Genomic DNA, 23522 nt, shown 5'->3' on the forward strand with positions numbered 1-23522 from the left:
ACAAGAGAAGGTAATGGTGAAACCGATATTCTGTTTACCACTGGTACAGGCGAGTGATTTCCCCTGATAACGGCAGAGAAACTGTTGAAAAGCAACTTTACCTTCAAGTGATAGATGTGCTCTTCTGTGTCAAGGTCTATCCTCCGAGCCTTCTTTTTAATGGACATGACCGAGAGTCCAACATCAATGCTTCCGTGGACCTTCCCTTTTTGAATCTGAAATTGAAAGACTAGTAAATAGGCTGGAAGGATATATGATCTGATGTGTTTCTGTACTGAAGTGAGTTTAATGTAATCTTTAACTTCTCTATGAGAAAGGGAAAACCACACCTCCTTTACAAAGGGAAAATGGTTAAGGTTCTCAGGTTAAGGTCCTTAATCTGAGGATAGCTGAAGCTGCCGTGACTTCACACCAATTTCAGTATGTAAGACTATTCATCTCTTATTCATTTTTGGCATAACATATAATGTCAATTTTTCATATTTCTAGATTGCCTAACTTATATCCCAAAAAAGATATCATTAATGGTTCCTAAAATAACTGTGGTCAATCTTTGACCTACAACCCAGAACGTCCCCAAGTAATCAGCTAGAAGACAGCTGCAGGGGCAGAACCGGGCAGCTGGGCCCAGAGAGCACAGAGCAGCCAGCCAGCTCTGCTTCCTGGCGGCGCTCGTCTGATCGGTCACACAGCGACTCAATGGGAGAGATGAAAACAACACTGAAATCTGTTATTTCCCCTACAGCACAATGATAAAGAGGGCATTTTCCAGTTTTGCATGCAAACAATTACTTTTACATTGAAGAAAAATAAACTGGAATAATTTTAGTGAGTTGGGATTTTCAAGATAAAAGGATGTATGATATGAAATAGAAATGAAGTTCATAACATAGGTACTAAAAGGACACTGACAAGAACAAAGGTTGCTTTAAATCTCAAAAAAGCACATAAAGCATAGTTTATTAAGATGCAGAAAAAAGCCTATTTGGGTATTCTCTCCAAGACAGAAAGGATGGTTTTTATTAGTGTGTTACTTTTAGGTTTAAGCTTGTTTGGAATAACAGACATCACAATAGTTAAATTAAATCTTCATGCACCAGTTTGAGATTTTAGGTTAGTTTGAACTGAAGCACAAAACACACCTTCCATGTAGCATGGAAGCTTGGTGGCTTGTTAATTACAGACACAGAAATGAACAAAGCTGGGAACTATGGCACAAGGCTTGCACAGCTGTGGGCGTGGACTCACTTCAAGCACTATTCTACAATCTTTGAAACATGCCTCGTGTGCTACTTACATCAAGTGGTGCCTTTGAATACTTTAACATTCCATTATCCAGGACAAAAAACCGCTGCAAGAACCAAACAACCCCAGTTACTGTATCTTGAATTATATAAAACATTCACAAGTGTGGGTTAATGTTGCTTGGCATTTAGTAAACAATGCATTCATCATTTTAATGTATTTGGATTCAGTGCACCTGGCAACAGTCGGACACGTTAAATGGTCACAAAATATGAGCTCTAGTTCTTTTCTGTTAATCTCACCAGACGATGCTTTTTCCATTGCTTTTCAAAGAGAGTGCAAGGGAGAGACAGAAACAGCGATGTGAGAGAGGCACACTGATTGGTGGCCTTCTGCATGCGCCCCAACCAGGGTCAGGGACCGAGCCTTCACTGAGGTACGTGCCCTCAGCCAGAATCAAACCCAGGACTGTTCAGTCTGCACAGTCCGACGCTCTAACCACTGAGCCACACTGGCTAGAGCTGAACTCTAGTTCTGTACTATTAACCTCTTGGGTTCTTTTACACATAATTCAGTGGAGATGAAATCTTTTCACCATGGTTTTTCTTAATGGTGGTTGTTGGAGTGGGGTTGGTGAATTGCAGGACCTGCAGCTAAGACTTTCTGAATGAATCACACTAGGAATTTTTTTGAAAATGAGAAATAAGAATAATCTGAGTTAGGTCACAGAGATTTTGTGAGGAGCTTGAGAATTTTTCACTCCTTTATTTCCCTGGGTACCATGGGTAATTCCTGAAAATGCACATGTCTGTTACAGAAGCCAGTGGACTGGATCTGTGAGTAATAATGATCTGGACAGTTTAAGAGGCAGAGATTAATCAAAGAGCTTAGATGCATATTGACATGACCTATGGACAGACAACAGTGTGGGAAAGCCCTGGGGAGTGGGGTGGATGCCTGATGGAGGGGTTCAAGGGGGGAAAGGGGGGACATCTGTAATACTTTCAACAATAAAGAAAAAAAGGAAGTGGCCTTAGCAACATGCTTGCATCTCTACTTAGCAAAATTCCTGCATTTTATTATCAGTAAAAGAGATAAATATAATTTTTGAACTACATTAAGGGTTTAAAATGAGAGAGAGAGAGAGAGAGAGAGAGAGAGATTTTGGGCAATTTTTGTCTCCTTCAAGATTCTCCTGGTCCAGTTCAAATGAATGTAGCCACTTTTGCTCCACAAAAACTCAGGAACTCTCTGCTGCTGATTTCCTTTCCACCAGCAATTGACAAAAGAACAAACAGCTCCCAGGACCCAAGCAAACAATGGGTCCAGTGCCCTCTTCTAGTCCCTAAATGCAGGGTGCCTTTCTGTTGCTGGAAAATTACTCTGCTGGGAAGTTTCTTAGCTGCTGAGGTAGCAGGGAATCAGGCCTGGGGACACCCTGCACAGAATTCACGAGGCCACTGGGACCCCTTTGTTACAGGTTCTGGGGCAGACGGGGCCAACAAGTAAGCACTGGAAGAATCTCTATAGTCAAAAACCACTTGATTACTCAGCTCTCATAACTTGGGCAGTCAACTGGGCTGATGCTTGAACAAACATCTGGTGGCACTACAGAAGGAGAAAAGGGAATGTGAGGGAGAGCCTCCCACTAATTATGTGGCAAAATGTTCAAAGGCATGGTTGAGAAAGAGCTGTTGTTGAACCACAGCCAGTTTCGTTGAGACATGGGAAGAGACTGCTAAACTAAAGTTTGCAATTCAAATCAAATTTGTTTCTTTGACATTTTTTCCCCATTTCTATCTATGAAAGAATTTTAGCAGGGATAACCTATAGGATGGTCACAGGGAAAGAATTAGCAAGGCCACTGATTCGAGGAATTGCAAAGTGGTAAGGTCAGGGCGAAAGGCAAAAAGTGGTTCTAGGAAGGAGTATGGCAAGCTGGCCAAGCTCCAAGGAAGACCAGGGTAGACAGAGATTCCTGGCATTGGGAGAATACCAGGGGTTCAAGGTTTCTGGCAAATGAGAGGAATAGCAGACGGAGCCTCTTCGATCTGTTTTATTCCACAGTCAGAGACAGAGGGTTGGGTAACATTCCCAGTCTCTCCCTTAAAGTGAAAAAAGTGTAATTCCTCAAAGATGTTATAATCCATAACCTCCTTGCTTTGGGCCAATGGGCAGCCACCACTGGGCCAATAAATCCGTCTGCCCTGAGATGAAATCCATCAGCAGATGTGACAAGTAGATGAACCTGTTCTTCCAGTGGTTTCAGGGAAGGTACTGGTCTATCAAAGGCATGATTCTGAAATGGAGGACAACTGCCTCCTCGGCATCACAGAATCTTGCTACTCAGGTCACTGCAACAAACAATGAAGTGCAAAATATTTTCTCTGTAACTAAAAGGATGGAAAAAGCATGTGGGGTAGGGAAGAGGAAAGAATAAACCATAGAGTTTAAAGAGCAATAACCAAACTTCCAATATCAGTGAATTTCCACCTTTAGTTTGCACTGGTAACAATAATTTTAGGAATCATTAAATAGAAATTCATGTGTATGGATGTTCATCATAACATCATAGCAGTAAAGAATCAGACACATCCTACATATCCAGCAATAGGGAACCGGTTTAAAAATAGTGGAACACTTGCATGAATTTTAAAAAAATCTATTTAGAAGAATATTTAACATAAAAACATATTCATGTTAATTTAAGTGAAAAAAGCGGACTACACAACGATTATGTACAAACGGGATTTTAAATATAAAAAAATTTACTTTAAAATATTAAAAAAATAATTTTCCCCCTGCATACAGATATTACAGACCTTAGACTCAAACAGGTGTAACAGGCTGCATGCAGCCCAGATGGTTAAAAAAAGGCCTTGACAACCAGCTTACACGTATAACCATACTCTTGGCTTCCCACCTAATGACACCAAATCAGATCCTTTATTTACAAAGATGCCCTGAAGGGGAGTGTGATGAAAGCATTACCTTGTGCCAGCCTTTTAAGGGCCATTTTCTTTTCTTCAGCATAAAGCCTTCATGTTTGTCTGGTCTCTGGACATTGGTCTGGCCTATTTTCAGCCCTTCTATAATTTCCCAGCTGTCAGCTTCCTGAGAGAAAAGAAGAAAAGCGAATCACATGTTTCTTGGTGTTTGAGGACACACTTAAAACAGATTCTTAAGTAAAAGTTGCTTTTGAAGCAGCACCGGACCCACTGGAAGTATGAACAGCATCCTGGAGCAAATTCCAACATCAGACCCAGCTAGGCACTTAGAACTGAAGTTAAAACAAGCTCCAGGTAGACCTAGAAGGCTGTGGGGCCATCGGACACGAGATGGAGTTGGAGGTTGGGGTAGAATGAAATTTCAATTGCCTGTACTCAAAAGGTTTAAAATGCATTTTCCCAGACAGTACATCTGTGGGCACAAAGGCCCTTTAACGTTTTGAAATAAGACTGTTTTGATGGCAAATGTTCCATTAGTGCGTGGACTCAGCTTTATGTGCAGAAATGGAAAGGCTGCAGTGGTCTAAGTGGCTCATAACCTATTAAGCTGAAGAGCAGGGCTGTGGGCATCTGTTTCTTCTCAGTGAGGCTCTGTGCATTCAGAGTGCACATAAAATGCACACCAAGAAGTCCATGCTTTTGAAGACACACATCCTGAGACACACACACACCCTTGGGAGCCTCGGAAAAAGCACCAGATATCTGGGATGCTGGAGCCCACACAATCTTCCTCCTCTGTTAAAAATGGACAAAATCATGGTTTCCTCTTCCATGAGACATGCTTTGTTCATTTATGGTGTTTACAATTTTTTAAAGAGTTGTCAACATTTAAACATCAGAAGATTTCAGACTTTAAAAGTCCAAATTTCTTCTTTCATCCTAGAAACTGCTTGTTCTATGGTCACATCAAATCTATGTTCAAGTCCAAATATGTGTAAATGGGGTGGAATTTTCACAGAAAGTTATGTTTTCAGGAGATGTGGCTGAATATTGTTTCATTCTAATATTGTGGAGGCTGGGAGACACTCCTGGCTTCCAAAAAGCCCTCTGAAGCCAGCATCATGCTTCTATACCCCCTAAGCCCAACCCTGCAACACCCACATACCCCCAACCCCCCAGGAAAACTAACCTGAGAACAATGTCAGTTTTCATCTTCTTTGTCATCTGAGGGGTGCCTGGTGAATGAACTTAATACTTTACAGAAGCACACCCACTAGTTTGTATTTGGCAACAGTAAGAACCCTTTAAAGGATCTATTAAGTTACTAAAACTGTTTTTTTAAAAAAGGGAGAAAGGATCTGTAAATTTCCTTTTATGTAAGAAAACAACCCAAAAAGTGATTTTCTATTTGAAGACAATACTGTCGGAAACTGCGACAGATCTGGTCAAAGCTGTTAACGAGACTAAGTAATTTTTTAAAAAATGTTTCTGATGAAACATTTCCAGGCTGCATACCATGTTCTTTGGACAAGACAAGTGCAGGTGGCATTATTATCCAGAGAACAAAGTGGGGTGCCCTTGCATTCTCATTTTTAATAGTGAATTGCAATTCAACAAGTGAATACAGTTTATGAATAATTTAGAAGAAGGTTCTTATACAAAGTACAGTATCTTTGGCTTTCCACTCTCACTAAAAAAGTAGTTAAGAACGCTAAATTTTGATTTCATAAAAATGATGGATTTCTACTGATTTCTTTTTAAAAGTTTGGTATAGTCAAGAAACTAGAAGGCTAACTCTCCATGCATGTGTAAATGTCTTTGTTAGTGCTCTCTCTGTTCTTAGAAAGGTTATCAGCTATTTTAATGACATGTCTATTTTTGGTAGCCCCATCCACGGATAGCAGCTCTAAAAGGATAGCATGGTTGTTACTGGATAGATCTTATTTTAAGGCTAGTGTTCATCTTTGACTGATTTTGTGTGTGTGTGTGTGTGTATTACGAATACTCTGAATTACTAGTGGAAATGGAAACATTTCATAAGTACAGATGTGTGTTGAATTTTTTCCAAATGAGACTCAGGATGTACTAACAGCTTGTCACTGTGGGGCTGTGGCTACCGATTTCTATCACAGTCAGTTTTTATTTCTTTGGGAGTTTAACTGAAGAGAAAAACAGAAAGTGACAGGATAGAAAAGGTGAAAAGTTAAAATGTATTTCTTAATTATAAATGAGGCAGCTCTGAACAAATAATTCCATTTGCTCTGATGCGGAATTACTACACCCAGCAAAGGAAATTGAGAAGAATCCTAGTGTAGTTCCTATAGTTAAATAAGCTGTCAAACTGACAAAGATGCAAAGATAAAGGCAGAGCAAACAACATTCTCCCTATTTCAATTATAAATGCTGCTGCTGCTGATATATCCAAGGTGTGGAAGAAATGAAAGAGCCCAGTTCTGTATTTAACACAACCTATCTCTGCTTAGTACCCCAGGTCTAGCTTAAGAAAGCTAAAATTACTCTCTGAAAATTAAGAACTTTTTTCATAATTTCAATTGATATTAAAAGTCTTCAATTTTCATAGGTTGACTTATAACAGAAACAGAGCCAAAACCCCTAATGTGATCATGTCAGTACTGGACTCTAGTCAGATATATAAACATTTTTGCTATTATAGAGAGTTTAGTAATACTTTTGATCTAATAATAATAACTAAACATGGGGAGCAACCTAATAACAGCCCTACTCTGTTCATTTGGGAAAAAAAAAAAAAATAGAGACATTTCCTTTCTCAAGGGCATACTCTTTGCCCATGCATGTGGGGGTGGGTGGGTGTGTGGAAAATGCTTTAGGAGGTGAAACTACCAAAGAATTTGAACAAATCCTGAGACAGGACAATATGTACTTCAAACAGTGTTCTTCCACCACCAACCAGGGCCCAGGAAGCCCACCTTCCTTCAAAGGGGCTGGAAAATGGTGAGATACTCTGGTATCTAGATTGCATGGGACCCTCTGGTTTCATGGACAGTATCAGCAAGTGGAGGCTGTTGGTGCCCCATCCAGACCCTGTATCAGGCCAGCGGACTCAGGCCCCAGCTGCTGTGAGCACTGGGAACTGCTAAGGCTCCGGGGGAATTGCTGTTTTCACCAGGCTGGGACCTCACGCCCGGGAAATTATGCTGCAGCATCTCCCTCCCCCATGGCTCTCAGTGACTGAAGGACAAAGGGGCACAAAGGACTGAGGGAACAAAAGGTCCTGCTTGCCTCAGGGTGAGACCAACTCTGTGATCCAATTCATGCCCCAGAGCTCACCAGGGATCAGGCTGATGCTGGACTCCAGCTGAAATCCTTCTTGCTTAGCACCACACCTGCCCTGACCCCCTCCTTCACCCCCTTTCCCCTGAGGGCTCTCCCTCAGCAAATCACAAGCACCCAGCATCAGGATGTCCTTCTAGGGAACCTGACATAAAAAAGGTGAAATAAAGAAATGAATGTGGTAACGACAGGACAGGCTACACCAGATGCTCTGGGGCGGAGGGTGGGAGGGTGCCTCGGGTAGGGATGTGAGCAGCATTTGAGAACGGGTTCCTGTGAGGCTCACTTGAAGGAAGAGCTCCAGTTTTAACCAGGTCAAGGAAGGGCAGAGGAGCAGGGAGCTTCCAGGAAGGCCTGGCAGGAGCAGACCCCCAGCTGTGAAGGCAAGAGCATGGCCACTGTGGGGAACTGTGTGCAGGTGGACGTAGCTGGTGGGAGGGGAGGGGCCAGAGCAAGTCTTGTGTGCTCCCCAGTTGTTTTAATGCCAGCACCTCTCCCTTCTGTTTGTGAATTGTTCTCCAAGCCTTCCTTTCTCTGAGCATCATCTCACTACCATGATCTCTGTTCCCCTCTGCTCTGTCACACGCTTCCCAGCTATCTGACACTGGACAACTACTCCCAGTCTCCATTTCCTACCTATAAGATGAGAATTATCAGTACTCACTTCATCGAGCTGGGTGCCGACCAAGTGAGAAAATATATCCACTAATCCAGTGCCTGGCTCAAGGTGGGTGTTCAATAAATAGCTGCCCTTTCCTCTGCCCTTATATTTATTTTTTCTCTTCTCTCTCCTTTAGCTGCCTATAAGAAAAAACTGATGGTTCAAACAGATCACTAGTTATGTTTACCAAGTAGACATTCTCTACTTGCCATTCCAATAGAAACCAGTTTTTAATTTTTTATAATTTAATAATTCCCCCTTTCCTTAGTTTAGCAGCCTACTCCTGTCTGATAGAATAAACTTCATAGCTGGTAGTAGCTTCAAAATATAAAGAGGTACAGTGCACACACTCCACAGCACAAGGGTCACGGAGAGGTCTTTTCTTCAAGGATTTTGTTTATTAAGGACAAGGAAAGTGGATGGATGGTTATACATATTTGGAAGTTGAACTGTTTAGGAAGTAAAGTGCTATTTTTATATTGATTTCAAAATCCTCAGGCATTCAGTTTTCTGAGTTTCTCAATAGGGGAGCCAGCCCACTGAAAATCCCCCGGAGTCAGGCTGGGACAGGGATGAGTAGGATGACGTCTCCTTGACTTTTCTTTATGATTTTTGCATTTTAGACAAAAATAAATTCAAATATTTCCCTAGTCACAGGAAGAGAAGGCTGACAGGGAGGGAACCTTGGCTTCAATGAGAAGGAAAAGGTCTTAATAATCTGCAGGGTCCTCAGCTCACTGCCGGGAGGGCCAGATGTAGGAAGGGCATGGGACTCTGCACAACAGCCCGGCCGGGGGCTGCCGTTCGGCCTGCAGGTGGGGTTCGGCTTAAACAAGCTGACGTCTGAATCCCAGCTCTGCTCCTTAGCAGCTTTTTTTTTGTTTGTTTTTTTAACTTTGGGCAAGTTACAAACTCTCAGTTTCCATATTTGTAAAATGAAATAAATACCTACACTGCATAAAGCTGTTCATAAGGTTATATTAAATGGGAAAATATACTTCAGCACTTAGCACAGTGCCTGGTATGCAGTGCATGGGTAATAATGGTAGCTATTTTTGTTATTAATACCAGATCCAGTTATTTTTTTTTGGTATTAGTTTGGTACAGAAATATTTTCTCATCTTTCCTACATGGGATGACAACCGTTTCTCTTGTCCTTGCCCCATAACATAAAGAGAATGCTGGACTTCAGTATTTAAACCCTGCAAAACATACCTTCACGTCTTCCCTCCTTACACGGGGCAGAGAAACCCTACATACTGCAGGCAGAGAAAGTGCAAGAGCAGCCCGACAGGGGGCATCTCAGCTGCTGGGGGTCCGGTGCAAGTTATTTACAGTGCAGCTGGCCCAGGGCAGGGGCAGGCCACCCGCGAAAGCCCCGCAGCCCGTCACTGACCTTGGAGATGGGGACCGGCTCCGGCTCCAGCAACTGCCGGCTTACGGAGGGCTCAGTGCCGGAGGAAGCAGTCCTCTCCAGTACGTGGGAACTCTGAATAAACGGAAATACAACCCAGGGTTAGACAAGCCATTTCTCATGGGGATGGGCATGGGGGTGAGATGACACAGGTCGCAGCAGACACAGTGAGCGACGGGAAAACGCCGAGGCCTGGGGAGAACAAAGGCAAGCAGCACCAGTCACAGATCTCAGCCGGGGTTCCGTAGGCCCCTCGTATTGATGTGATGCTGAACTGCTCCAGAAGGAGTCAGGGATCACACAAGTTTTTAAAAAAATGTTCGTAACTTTATGACACTGGTACGTCTACTACATAATTAGCCTTACATGAGAATACCTGCTCACCTCTCCGATGGCACTATTCAAAGAGGAAAATCTAAGTCAAAAAGCCTGGAGCCTTAATACCACTTAGTCTCTAGAGTTTCTTATAATCCTTATGAGATAATTATATTATAATGTTATAATTATCATTATAGTATCTTATAATTCTTTTTAAAAAATGTTTTTATTGATTTGAGAGAGAGAGGAAGGGAGAGGGAGAGAGAGAGAGAAACATCGATGAGAGAGAAACATCAACACTGATTGGCTGCCTCCTGCACGCCCCCACTGGGGACTGAGCTCGAAACCTGGGCATGTGCCCTGACCGGGACTCAAACTGGTGACCTCTCAGTACACGGGCTGATGCTTAACCACTGAACCACCCTGGCTGGGCAATAATTCTTAAATGCACAGAAAAGAAAACAATTCATCAAATACAATAAACAGTAGATGCCCTTTACAAAGACAAAGAGACTTCATTGATCTGAACATTCATTGATCACTCGGATAACATTCCAACAGAAAAACAGGCAAAGTACATGAACAGGGAACTCATAGAGAAAAGATGTCAAATCAGCCTCAGAAGTATTCAAAGAAATGAAAGCCAAAGTAAAAATGATTCTTTTAAACCATTAGATTCAAGAATGGTTTAGGAATGGGGAAAGGGGAGTGTAAATTGGGTACGACCCAACTAAAGAGGAAGTTGGCAATTTTATTAAAAAGTTTTTTGGGGAAAAAGTGGATGCCTCATTTACCCGGCAATCTGACAGCTAAGTCTTCACCCTAAGGAACTAATCAGATACTTACGCAAATATGAAAGAACAGATATGTTTACTAAAGCACTATTTATTGTAGTAGAAAATACCTAACATATATAAGAATAGTACAAACTTCTAAGGAAATAGCATGGAGTGATTAAAAATGACAGTATGGATCCACATTAACTGACATGCAAAAAATACCCAGGATGTTTTGTCAACTGAAAAATCAGGCTATAGAAAGTATACAGAAGATAATGGTGTTTGCATCTAATCCAAATATATTTTAGAATGTTAACTGTAGCTATCCAAAGGTGGCGTGATTAAAGATAATTTTTAATTGTTTCTTTTTTTTAATTGTTTCTTAATATTTCTAAATCTTTAAAATTTTTCTATTTTAAGGCAATGAGTAGTTATTACTTGCATACTTGGAAAAAACATGCACTTTCTATGGGGGAATAAATTTGAAAGATCAAATAACTCAATGTAGTCAATTTTCAGAGATAGGCAGAAAATGAAATATAATGTTTTTACTCTGGTTATTTCCTTGTTTCAACAGACAGGCAGGCATTTTATTTACTTATTAATGTCTCTATTTTTGATACCTCACTGGAAAACTATTAGATTAATATTTGCTCTTTCATAACCTGAGCCAATAGGTTCTTTCATAAAGAACCTATTGGCTCTTTAACCTGAGCCAATTTTTCTAAATTCTTTGTAAGTTTTAAAGCTTCTTGTTATTTCTGTTACCTTGAAAACAAGGAATCTGATCACAGATTTTAAAAATCCTACCTGAATGCATTTTGAGCCATTTATTAGAAAGAAAATAATTGAAGTGAAAGATTTATGAATTACTCCCATTTCTCCAATATGTGAGAAAACAGAAGAAATAAGAACAGATATTTTGGGACCAAATCTAATTAGGCAGGGATTAGCAAGAATTCCTAATCTGATAGCTACAGTGTCCAAGGACAATTTAAGCATCAGCTGGGAACTCTGTTCTTTCTGTTCCCAGATTTACTTGAACTAGCAGAGGAAATGATAAATGTGGCTGAATACCCATATCTGTGCCAGCGCCTTTTGATGGAGAGTCAAAAGCAAAGGTATACTATGGAGCAAAAGACTGGAGGTGTGTGTTCAGGTCTCTAACAGACAAAAAGAGAATAAACTAGTGGTATTATTTATTTTATCATGTTGATATCTTGGATAGGACTCTATTTAAAACATATCAGCTACATTTTAAAGTCAGATATTCTCTGAGATTATACCATTAGAAACTAAAATGAGAATTTGTATTGTTTTTAAAACAAAAAATAAACTTCTTTTGGGATGTAATCATCTACCCCCCTCCACATCTTTTTATTTTCTTTTTTTGTGTTTTAACGTGACAAAAGGATTTTGCTCATTATAAAAAATTCAAATATGACATAGAAATATATAAAAGGAAAGCAAAGTCTCCACCCCACTACTATTCACTCTCCCATCCCACTGGCTCTGGAGCAGTAGTTCTCAAAAGGCCTTTTCAGGGGGCCTGTGAGATGAAAGCTATGTTCATATAATATTAAGATATTATTTGCCTTTTTTACTCACATTCTCTCACTAGTATACAGTTGAGTTTTCCAGTGGATACATAACATGGTATATTGAAACATATTAAACAGAAGCAGATGTAAGAATCCAGTTTTCTACTAAGCCAGGCATCAGAGAGATTTGCAAAAAATGTAAAACAATACCATTCTTCTTACTAAAACTTATTCTGCAAATACATTTTAAAATTTTAAAAATGTTATTTAGACTAACATGTGATGGTCTATTGCTATTTTTAAGTAAATTAAGAAATATTTTTAAATTCTATCCATTTTTATTTCTAACACAGTAAATATAGACAGACACAACCTATATAAACAAAAGCTCTTGAAAGTCTTCAATAATTTTTAAGAGTGTAAAGGGTTCCCAAAACCAAAACTTTGAGAACCACTGTTCTAGAAGAACTACTTAAAAAATTTTGTGTTTATTATTAAAATGGAGAATTCTGACTTGCATGCAAGTTACCCTCTTTCTCATAATGCTTCTTTTAAGGAAAAGCATTGCTTAAAAAACTAACACATTTTAAAATTTCTTTAAAACAACTTAAGCTAAATGATATAAATCTATTCATTAATAACCCCAAACTATCGTGAGACATTACACAAACCTATAAGAAGGAAACAAACCTTGCTTCATATATTCCTCAAATACACCTGACCAAAACTTCCCTAAATGTATATTCTATGAAACTAAAAGACAAAAAAAGTATTTTTCAAATGCATAAGTTGATTTTTCTAAAAAAGAACCACGAGCAGTAAAGGTATATAGGTGTCACTGTACTACAGAGACATAAATGCTTTCACCTTGTCCATAACAGATAATTAACTTCATAATTTGAAAAAAAAATTCCCCTACAGGAAAAAAAGTTTCCAAAATAGCATTTTTAAAAATCAAGAATTAGAATAATTTAGAAACAACACATTTTAGTGCTAGTTCTTCCCTCACTATTTAATAGAAAATCAACCCAAAAGTTCAGTAAAATAAATATAATAAAGTAAAAGAACAGAAACTGACAGTGAAATCTGTCATTCATTCATTCACTCATTCACTCACTCAAGCACTGGTTCGATTAATCAACAAATCACTGTGCCAGGTGCAGATTACAGCATGTCAGAGGACAAAACAGGCAAAAGAATTTCTCCTGTGGTGCTGATATTCTAGAGAGAGGCCTTATTATACAAAAAAACAAATAAGGCTGAACAAAAATTGTTGTAAACACATGTATTAATCCTGTCCCAGGTGGCTACTGCTTTTACTTACTTTAGTATTTCCAGTGAAATATCTCTGGTCTGAGTTTTTCTTTAAGGACCCTACCCTGTCCTTATACTTGTAGGTTGCTGGGCAATAAAATACACTTACGTTGCCTCCTCACCCCCTCACCCCAACCCCCGACAAATAAACATGGTGAGAAAAGCAGAACTTGGAGAGAAACTTGGCCTTAGCAACTATGTAAGCAGAATAAAAGGATTAATTCAGGAACTTAGCCAGGGGAAGGAAACTAAATCCCCTAATTTCCGAACCAAGCCACAGACGTAGAAATGAACTTCGGATATTTAAAATGTGGTAAGAAGAAGTTTTGTTTCTACAGTTACAGGGGGACACTTAAAATGTTGCTAGGATTTTGTGGATCAGAAGGGTTAGAGACCAAACAAACCAAGACAGAATCTATAAATTACATATCCTAGTGCCTGTCACAAAGAACGTATTAGTTTCTTCTCCACCTGGCTTTACAAAATAGTTTATATTATGGAAGAAATAAAGAGGGTCATTCATTTCAAACATAGTACAATACAGTATACTTTCAAGCTGAGAAAAAGACCCTAAATTTTATTGATTTGCCAAGGCAGAGAATCATAAAAACGGTTACTAAGAAATAGTAAGTAAATGAGTATTTTTATTACTTCAAATGTATATACATATTTTACTGAAAAATTAAAGCATAATTTATAAAACTACCAGCTTATACTGATTATTATAAATGTAACTAGCTTCAAAAAATAATCTATTTCACCCAGTTGGCGTGGCTCAGCTGTGGCGGGCACGATCCCCGGCAGGGGGCGTGCAGGAGACAGCCGATCAGTGACTCATCATTGATGTTTCTCTCCCTCTCCCTTCCTCTCTTTCTGAAATCAATTAAAAAAAAAACACCCAAAAAACCCCCAAAATACAAACTACTTCATTGAACCTCCAGAATGAAACAAAGAAGCCAAATGTTCTTATACAAACTTATACAGGGTGGGGCAAAAGTAGGTTTACAGTTGTGAGTACATAAAACACAAGTGTTTATTCTTGTACTATTATTTATTGTATTATTTCTCACACGAACAGCTGTAAACCTCCTTTTGCCCACCCTCTATTTGTATATCACTAGAAGTGAACTATCATTTTCTATCCAATAACAAAAAATAAACCTACTACCTTAATAACTGTCTTCAAAAGCATGGTTTTTAAAATCAAAAGCATAGCCCAGCCAGGCGTGGCTCAGCAGCTGAGCATCGACCTAGGATCCAGGCGATCGGGGTTCGATTCCCGGTCAGGGCACATGCCCGGGTTGCGGGCTCCATCCCCAGTCGGGGGTGTGCAGGAGGCAGCTGATCAATGACTCTCTCATCATTGATGTTTCTCTCTCTCTCTCCCTTCCTCTCTCTGAAATCAATAAAGATATATTAAAACAAAAAACAAAAAAACCCGTATCCCTGAAGTTACAGAACTACACAGAAAACCATTCATTGCTTTTAATGAAGTAAGCACTTGAATGCTGTATTTTTATTATCAGCAGATATAAAGAGGACAGTTTTCAAACTTACCATACCCAGTCTTAGAGTCTAGTTAAACTGGGTGCTCCTTTGCAGGTAGGGACCGCTCTTCTTTAATCTTGGTATCCCACCCCCTTTACCCCCAGCCCACCCCATTCTAGCACAAGATGCTGAACATGGTAGTCAATCAAAATGTTCTGGAATTTTTTCAGTGCTCTCTGATTAATTTGTAGAGAACAGTCCCTCAGCAATCATTAACACATGATTAGGCATTAAACTGCCTTTAGCTTCATCTTTGAATTAGAAAAATCACAACTCTAATAGGGTAAAACTTTTTAAAACATTTAAAGGATCCAACTTTTAAAATGGAAACACTGAGTGGATTATACATGGAGCTGTTGTTTATTATGTTTAAAGCAATGACTGGTCAGTGGGGAACACAGCAAATTTAATTTGGCAACATCTTCAGTAACAAAAATTAATTATTTTTCATAAGGTCTCCTTTAAGATAATAATTTGTGCTGTAATTTTGTGTACTTTTTCTTCACAAGCTGGTATTTTCATATTCTTTCACAATGACTGGGAAACAGATGCCACATACCTTCAAGGTGTTGATACGTATTATATAAGGAGGTTAAATAAAGGGTTACATAAATCTGTTAATTACCCTTTTGAAATCAAGTTTCTCCTCAAATACGAAAATTACAACTTAATTTCCAGGTGAATGCTTTGCTTTTTTTATTGACATTTTTTTTAGAGTAGTTTTAGCGTCATAGCAAAATTGATGGGAAGGTACAGTGATTTCCATATACCTCCTGCCCCCACACACGCATCGCCTCCCGCAATAGCAGTATCCCTCAGCAGGGTGGTGCATTTGTGACAACTGATGAACCCAGGTTCACTGACTTCAGCTTTTTAAGGAACGTAGAACACAAAGAAGGTGAAAGTACTCACCCGCCCTTTGGTCCCCCTGCTCAGACAAACTTGATGCATATTTAGCGTGAAACAAGGAGTCTAGAACACATCATTTCACTGCAGCTCTTCAACTTGGTAAGAGTTTGTTCCCGGTTAGTGTTCACTGATCTTAATATCTCCTGGGCAGCAAGTGGAAATCTGCCAACATGACTACAGTCTGGTTTACTCAGTATCAACGAGGTGGGTAAACAGACAGACAATGAGACATTTAATAATAGCCGAATGGTTTAGTGCGACTCCCGCAGACAGGAACGTGACTCTCAAACTCAGAGTCCACATGATCTGCTGAACAGGTCTCCTGGTTTGTTGAGCTTGTCATTTACTTTAATTCAGAAACATAAAGGAACTTCTGGAAATATTTTTGGCTGTGGCTACAAATTTCTGTATAGGCTCACTTTTCATACAAATTTAGTATAGTAATAAGGAGAACTGAACCATTGTTCTCTGAAAGTTAACTCCATTGAAACCATTCATCTGATTATTTTATATAAGCTATTTTTATATTTATAAATTATACAAAATGTTTTTTAAAATACCCAAAACAATTTAGAAACTCCTAAAGCACTTTTCAATTAAGTATAGCTGACAAACAATACTATGTTGGTTTCAGGTGTGCAAAATAGTGATGCCACATTTAAATACCTTATGATGCGGTCACCACAATATGTCTAGTAACCATCTGGAGCTGTACAATGCTATTATGTGATTGACTATATTTCTTATGTTGCACATTACATCCCTGTGACTGATTGACTTGATAATCGAAGGTGGTACCTCTTATTCCCCTTCACCTTCTGCACACATCCCCGCCCCCTTCCCCCCTCTGGCAACCATCTGTTTATTCTCTATACATGGGTTGGCTTCTGTTCAGTTTTGCTTGTTCATTTGTTTTGTTTCTAGATCCCACATATAAGTGAAATCATATAGTATTTGTCTTTTTCTGCTGGACTTATTTCATTAGCATAATACCCTCCAGGCCCATCCATGTTGTCACAAATTGCAAGATTTCATTCTTTTTTACTGCTGAGTAATATTCCATTGTATATACAGAGGGTGGCAAAAGCAGGTTTACAGTTGTGAGTACGTGAAGCAGAGTTTATTCTTGTTTTATTATTTATTAATTACTGCATTGTTTTCCATGCGAACAGCTGTAAGCCTACTTTGCCCCAGCCTGCATGCACCACAGCTTCATCCACTCATCTGTTGATGGACGCCCAGGCCGCATCCAAGTCCTGGCTATCGTAAACCACGCTGTAATTAATACAGGGGTGCTTTATCTTTACAGATAAGTGTTTCTGTTTACTTTGAATAAATGCCCAGAAGTGGAATTGCTTGGTCATATGGTAGTTCTATTTTTATTTTCTTCTTCAAGTTTTTTGGCTGATGGGCTTGTCTCTCTTCTAGTTATATCTAATGTTAACAAAGCAACCTATTTCAGTGATACTAGTAACCTTCATATGGTAGTATTTAGGGCTTTCTATATCTTTGTCTCTATACTTTATGTGGATTATTTCATCCCATCTTGAGTAATGACTATTAAATTTATTTTATGTCTGACTGAACAGAGAGAGGCACACAGAGGTTAAGTTAATGACATAGATTCGGTAAGTATTGGAGCTTTAATATAAATCAAGATTTATTGTAGAGTCCAAGCTTTTAAATACTGCCTTTTACTGAAGTTAAAGCTAATGTTAAGTGATAAATATTACAGCCATCTCAAGTAGTGTATTCCCTCAAGACTAACTGACCACATCTAAAGGCATCCATTCCGTGGAAACAGAGGAGGAAATGAGTAAAACAAAAAGAAAAGATTATAGCACTCTTAACTATGATACAGCCTAGAGGTTCATTTCCAAGTTTCAAGACTTAAGAGCAAGCCAGTTAGCTTTTACTTGAGGGATACAGTGTCCTACGCAGTGGAAAGAAGGTAAGTTTTGCAGTCATACAGACAAGCACGCCAACCCTCATGGTGCTACTTACCATGTGACTTGGCAAATCATGACACTCTCTCAGCCATTGTATGCACAGTGCTGCCCAGGGGCTGGCACACAGCAGGCACTCAATAAGTGGTAGCTAGCATCTCAGTTATAACAGCTCTAAGAATAAATGTTTAGAAATCTCGTGTGATCTTATTGCCACAGAAAGATATGCCCAAGCATCCTGCAAGTATATGAACCGGGACGCCTTTTTGGAAGTGAAGAATACGTAACGACACAGCCGTCATGTCACCCGGTTAACCCAGGAACCACAGTCAGCACCCCTCGTGGCCCGCGCATCAGGCGGCACTGAGAAAGCTGACGCGGCGAGTGCAGGCAGATGCCCCAGATCCTGCCAGGGGAAAGGCATCAGCAGCCGATGGCAATGCGGACTCGGCTCCTTCTGGATTCCTGCAGCAAAACGTGTGCACAGACTCACCTTCTGTCTTCTTAATAATTTCCTCCAAAGAATGAATATTTTTTTGAATAGCATAAAATATTTAAAAATATTCAAAGCCAGAAGGCCATGACTGAAGAAGTAGAAATCCTCCTACTTTCTCTACAGTAACAGTTACCTTGCCCTCACGGAAAGATGGCAGAATTGCATTAATAATAGATCTCCAGATAAAGCGCCACTAAAATGAATGGAAGTAGAAATTAGAAATAGATGCTGGAAAAAATTCCACACAGAGCACCTGGAAATCCCTGAAGGGAGGAGGGAAAGTCATCACAGTCTTGACTTCTCCTGCACAGAAATATGAAATTCATTGAGAACCAATAGTGACAGCCCCACGCTGAACTGGTCTGTTGTTGGAAACCTTGCACTGTAAGAAATACTATTCAGACCCATCAAGTGGTCCACTTAGAGGCCAAGAGTAGTTGAGTGATCTTGACTATGATGTGGTAAAAGGCATGTGGATAAACAGCTTTTTAAAGCCCATGGTTGCCTTTAAGAATGAGAACCAGGCCTTACGAGAGACGTGCCCCTCACCTGTACTGTCAACGCTCGCAAACATATAATGAGATTACAGGAAAGCCCAGCCAGTATGATCACACTGCCTTATAGCAACTATAAACGAATGACAAATAACGGGGACAAATGCTAAGCCACTTGGAGAGCAAAGGCTCTGGAACATGTAGAGTTAATTTAAAAGGCAAGAGAACAGTTCCATGGGACTCAAAAAGATCACTAAAGTCAAGTTAATTTGTAGTTTTGTACAAGGCTATTAAAATGACCGAGAACAGACAAAGGTTTTCAGTATGATAACCACTCACATAACTTTGCTAACAATACAAGCAAAAAACCTCCCCCAACAATCCTATATATATAGTTAACATTTATGCATGTATAGTTGAGGCAGAGTTGGTTTGTTTTGATCACCCTTATAAACTCAGAGCAGATATGTCTATGATTTGCCCATATGTATTCATAAATATTTGCTGAATAAAAAAGTATTTGTTGTAATATATACAGTATCTAAGTTCCCATTCTCCCATAAACACTCTTAAATTATCATGAGATAAATAAAGGTAGTTTACAGGACAGTGGTCCAGCTCCTGCCTCAGAGCCCCAAAGATGGTTTTAAAAACTTGTTCCAAGTATCTCATGTGACATATCCTTTACATTCATTAAATTTTAAAGCTTGTACTTATGGAGTTAGGACTTTCAATTTTATTATTAAAATAGCTGATACTTAAATCATATTTACTATACTCCAAATACTGTTTTAAGGCTACACACACACACACTCTCTCTCTCACAGGATATGACCTTTAAAAATATATACAGTTTTTACTATAGAAGAAGAAATGCACATTCATTGCAGAAATTTTGGTGGAGTCAATCAACATGCTTAGCAGTAGTGCATAAGAGTGTCCCTTTCCCTGAAACCTCACTAACACTGGCTATTATCATCACTGCAAAATCAGCTTTTAACTAGGATTTGAGGTCAAGAAGTCAGGCACTTGAAGTATACAACACACACAGAGCTTTTCTTAAAGTCTGGGACAGTATTTCACTTACAGCCTAGGAGAGTTACAGAGGATACTGGACAGAGGGGGGCGTAAAATTCTCTATTTGTTCAAGTTGAAAATCAAATAAAGCAGTTTTGAAGACTTACAGTCATTCGGGATGATGTTTTTATAGTCCTAATGAAACACCTAGAAATGTATTCTGTAAGAGCGATGCTTTCCAAATCTGGATGAATAACAGTCTCCTGGGGAAGCAACTGTAAATGACAGATTCCTGGGCCTCCCCAAAGACCTACAGGTTGAGGCCCTCTGGAGTTAACTAACAGATTATACTATGGTTCTTTCTGTTTTGTGTTTTGCCTAAGTGAACAGGCAATATTAAAGCTTAGGTCTGACAGATGAATTTGCTGCTATAAAAATGCTATCCCAAATTAGCCAGCTCAGGGTCATAAGAGATCACTTCTTCAGTGAGAGACTAAGGCAGGTCTAGAGGACCAAAAGGTTCTGGCAAACATACCAGGGAAAGCAGCAGAGTCTCTCTCGCAAACTCTGAATCACTTGTGGGTAATGAGCGTCTCACAGCCTGGTGGCAAATGTCTTTTCAGGGGTCTCAATTTCAGCACATCTGACATGTGCTGAACACATATGGCAACAACCAGGCAGCAGCAACAGTGACCCCCAAATGGTGGGGGCAGCAAGAAATCTGTGGGGCTGTTCATTTCATTCCATGCAAAAGGCTAATCAGAATTTTCAATAAACAAATAAATGATCAAAACTTTTCATTCCAAAGGCAACACATGTAGTGAAAAGACAGAAAATTCAGAAAAGCACAAAGAACATAACATTCCTCTTTGACACAAGTACTTCAGGAGAGTAACTTAACATTTTGGCCTATGTGCCACTTGGTCTATTGTTCCCCAGGCTGTGAGGATGTGAAAAATCACTATTATTGATGAGGGGAAAAGTGAGGCAATACATAACTCAAAAATAACTGACATGCTGCCTTCCGAAGTTCACTTAGAAGCGTACAGAAGGCCATGCTCCTGGACATTTATCTTGTCAAGACTTACAACAGAACAAATAGTGAGTGGCCAACCCTGTCTTAACTGCTCATTAGCTGTGGCCAAGATATTTCACCACTTCAGGCCAGAGTTTAGTTCTCTGAAAAAGGTGTTGACAGTTCCAACCTCTCACAATAAGAACTCATGAAATATTAGCTGTTGCAGGTGTCGGTCTATTAATTTATGCACGAACTTAGCCTAATATTTAGATTTTTCAGAACCCTAATTCACAAAATGCATTTAAATCACAACAGTTGGAAATAGTGTGAGTTTTTGCAAGCAAATATTATTTTCTCATTGACACTGGCCCTAAGTCCTAAAGGTCAGATTCCATGGGATGGGTGGAATCCCAAAAAAGGCTAAACTGAAGCAACTCACAAATTTAACTATACTTACAGCACCGAGGGCTTTATCCACCAGCATCACTTATGCAACAGCTCAAGGGACAAGCTTTCCTTGCTGCACGCATGGGAAATGCTTGTTTATGCATAAGTCCTAGATGTCTAATTAACTTCTTTATTTCCTTTTTGAAAAATTTGGTACATATATTTCTTGCAGCTTATGAGTCATAGTTGATGACACACATACACACACACAACTAATTTTGTTAGATGTTCTAACATCTAATATGAGACTTGGTGGAAACGTAAATGTAGCATTTACTAAATGTAGCATTTACTAACAAGTCTTCCCACTTGTTAAATACTGGGTAGAGTCTTGACCTTCTCATTGATGAAGAAACACTGAGTGAAATCTCAGGAACAATGAATAACTTTTTCCCCCAACTTCTCTCCCTCCTTCACCCGTTGGCTACAGAATTTAGTGACAGGAAGGGCAGCCAGTTACTACTGTGCACTTGGCAGATGTTCTTTGTTTTACTCATCTATGAGGAAGGAAGAAGGGAGAAGACAAATAAATCTGGAATGGGAATTTTGGAATAAAAAGACAAGACTGATATTGTTGCAGATCTTTAAAAGTGGTCTCTAGGATATATTAAAATATTTGAGGTGCAAGGCCTATCTCTGAAGAATTAGAGTGCATAGTCTGTAAAAGAGCTCACAGTATAGTGATCAGTACATTTAAATTATATATATATGTATATAAAATACACACACACACACACACACACACATATATATATATATATATATATATATATATATAATATAAATGTCACATACTGTCAAAAAGTTCCATAAAAGTTCAGAGGAGAGGAAGGGCAATGTGGGTTTGAGTGACCTGTGAAAGTACTGCATGAGCTGGTCCTTAAAGCATAGGTAGGTATCAGGTCAAGAGTGGGGTGGTGGGAATTCCATGCGGGAAAGACAAGGCAGAGATAGAGATAAGGCAGTTTTAGGAACCATGAGCAGACAAGACTCTACAGGTTTGGAAGAAAATGGGACATTGAGGCAGGGTCAGTATAGGTAACTGAGAGTCTTTGAAGGATTCTGAGCATGAATCTGCCATATTGAAGAAATTTGATCTTATGAGGTCATGGGGAGAAGGTAAGGCAAGAGCACTGTGCAGGATCCAGGTTTGAGGTGATGAGAATCTGGGCTAGGGAGTCAACAGTGGGAATAGAAAGAAATTATGATTATTAGGAGGAAATCATCAATAGAACTTGTCAACCTATTGAATGTAAGAGAGGCAGATAAAGGAATGGCTTTGACCCTAGGTCAATAACAGAATGATTATCCCGATAGCAAACTGGTTTATACATATTGATTTAAGGCAGCATTGGTATATCTAAGTAGAAATGCCCAATCAATTAATTAGTGATCTAGGACTTGAACTTGGGAAGGACAGACAAATAACGTACACTAAGGCACCACTGTATTCTCAGCTATGTGCTAGATCCTTTACCTATATGATCAATTCAGGAGAGAAATACGGATGGATTTTGCAATTTGGCACCATTTGCATAGATGTCAGTCAAATCAGGAAAATGGGGTAACATTCAATGAAGAATAATTTATCACAATTTTGTTATGTCCCTTCACTATGAAAACAGTCATCACACAAAAACAGATACATATAAAAACACTATATCATATCATGTCACAGGATCACTGAAAATTGTGATTTCTGTAAGTTAATCCTGGATTATAGGAAGTGATAGAGCTAGGGAGGAAAAACAGAACTATCATTATTTTTTTCTTCTTTCCCTTGGGAAAGATGAAAAGACACAAAACAGGAGGCAGGAAGGAACCAGAGGAGACAGTATTTGGGAGAGTTTCCACTTGCTGAGATAAGCAGGAATGAAAGCAAACTCTTTCCTTAAACAATAATAAACATCTGAACACTGTCTCCTAGTTTTCTAGAATTCATTATCAATTTACAAATAGATTATTTATTCCCATCATACAACTTTCCATTTGCAGGCCAGCTGGGAGTCACACATTCCACCTTCAAATTCCCTCTGGCAGACCAGGGCTCAGGTTTTTTTTGTTTTGCAAGCTAGCCCTGGAGCTCAGGTGCAACAGGCAGATCAACAACAATGA

At 39.3% G+C, this 23522-nt stretch overlaps 1 protein-coding gene across 5 annotated transcripts in view; it reads right to left on the bottom strand.

Annotated features, from left to right (window-relative positions):
- The window catches only part of OSBPL6 (oxysterol binding protein like 6), a 164719-nt gene that overhangs the window by 48189 nt on the left and 93008 nt on the right, over positions 1 to 23522 (bottom strand). For 3 of the 5 annotated variants that reach the window (XM_081142664.1, XM_081142662.1, XM_081142660.1), the window contains exons 4-7: positions 9563 to 9655; positions 4237 to 4359; positions 1298 to 1351; positions 102 to 215 (exon numbers count right to left, since the gene is read on the bottom strand). In XM_081142664.1, the coding sequence (XP_080998790.1) occupies positions 102 to 215; positions 1298 to 1351; positions 4237 to 4359; positions 9563 to 9655 (384 nt within the window). The remainder of the gene's footprint in view (positions 1 to 101; positions 216 to 1297; positions 1352 to 4236; positions 4360 to 9562; positions 9656 to 23522) is intronic. The other 2 variants (XM_081142663.1, XM_081142661.1) reach the window with 1 other exon arrangement.

The sequence above is a fragment of the Miniopterus schreibersii genome, assembly GCF_964146895.1.
Source record: "Miniopterus schreibersii genome assembly, chromosome: 7".
NCBI classification, from domain to species: domain Eukaryota; kingdom Metazoa; phylum Chordata; class Mammalia; order Chiroptera; family Miniopteridae; genus Miniopterus; species Miniopterus schreibersii.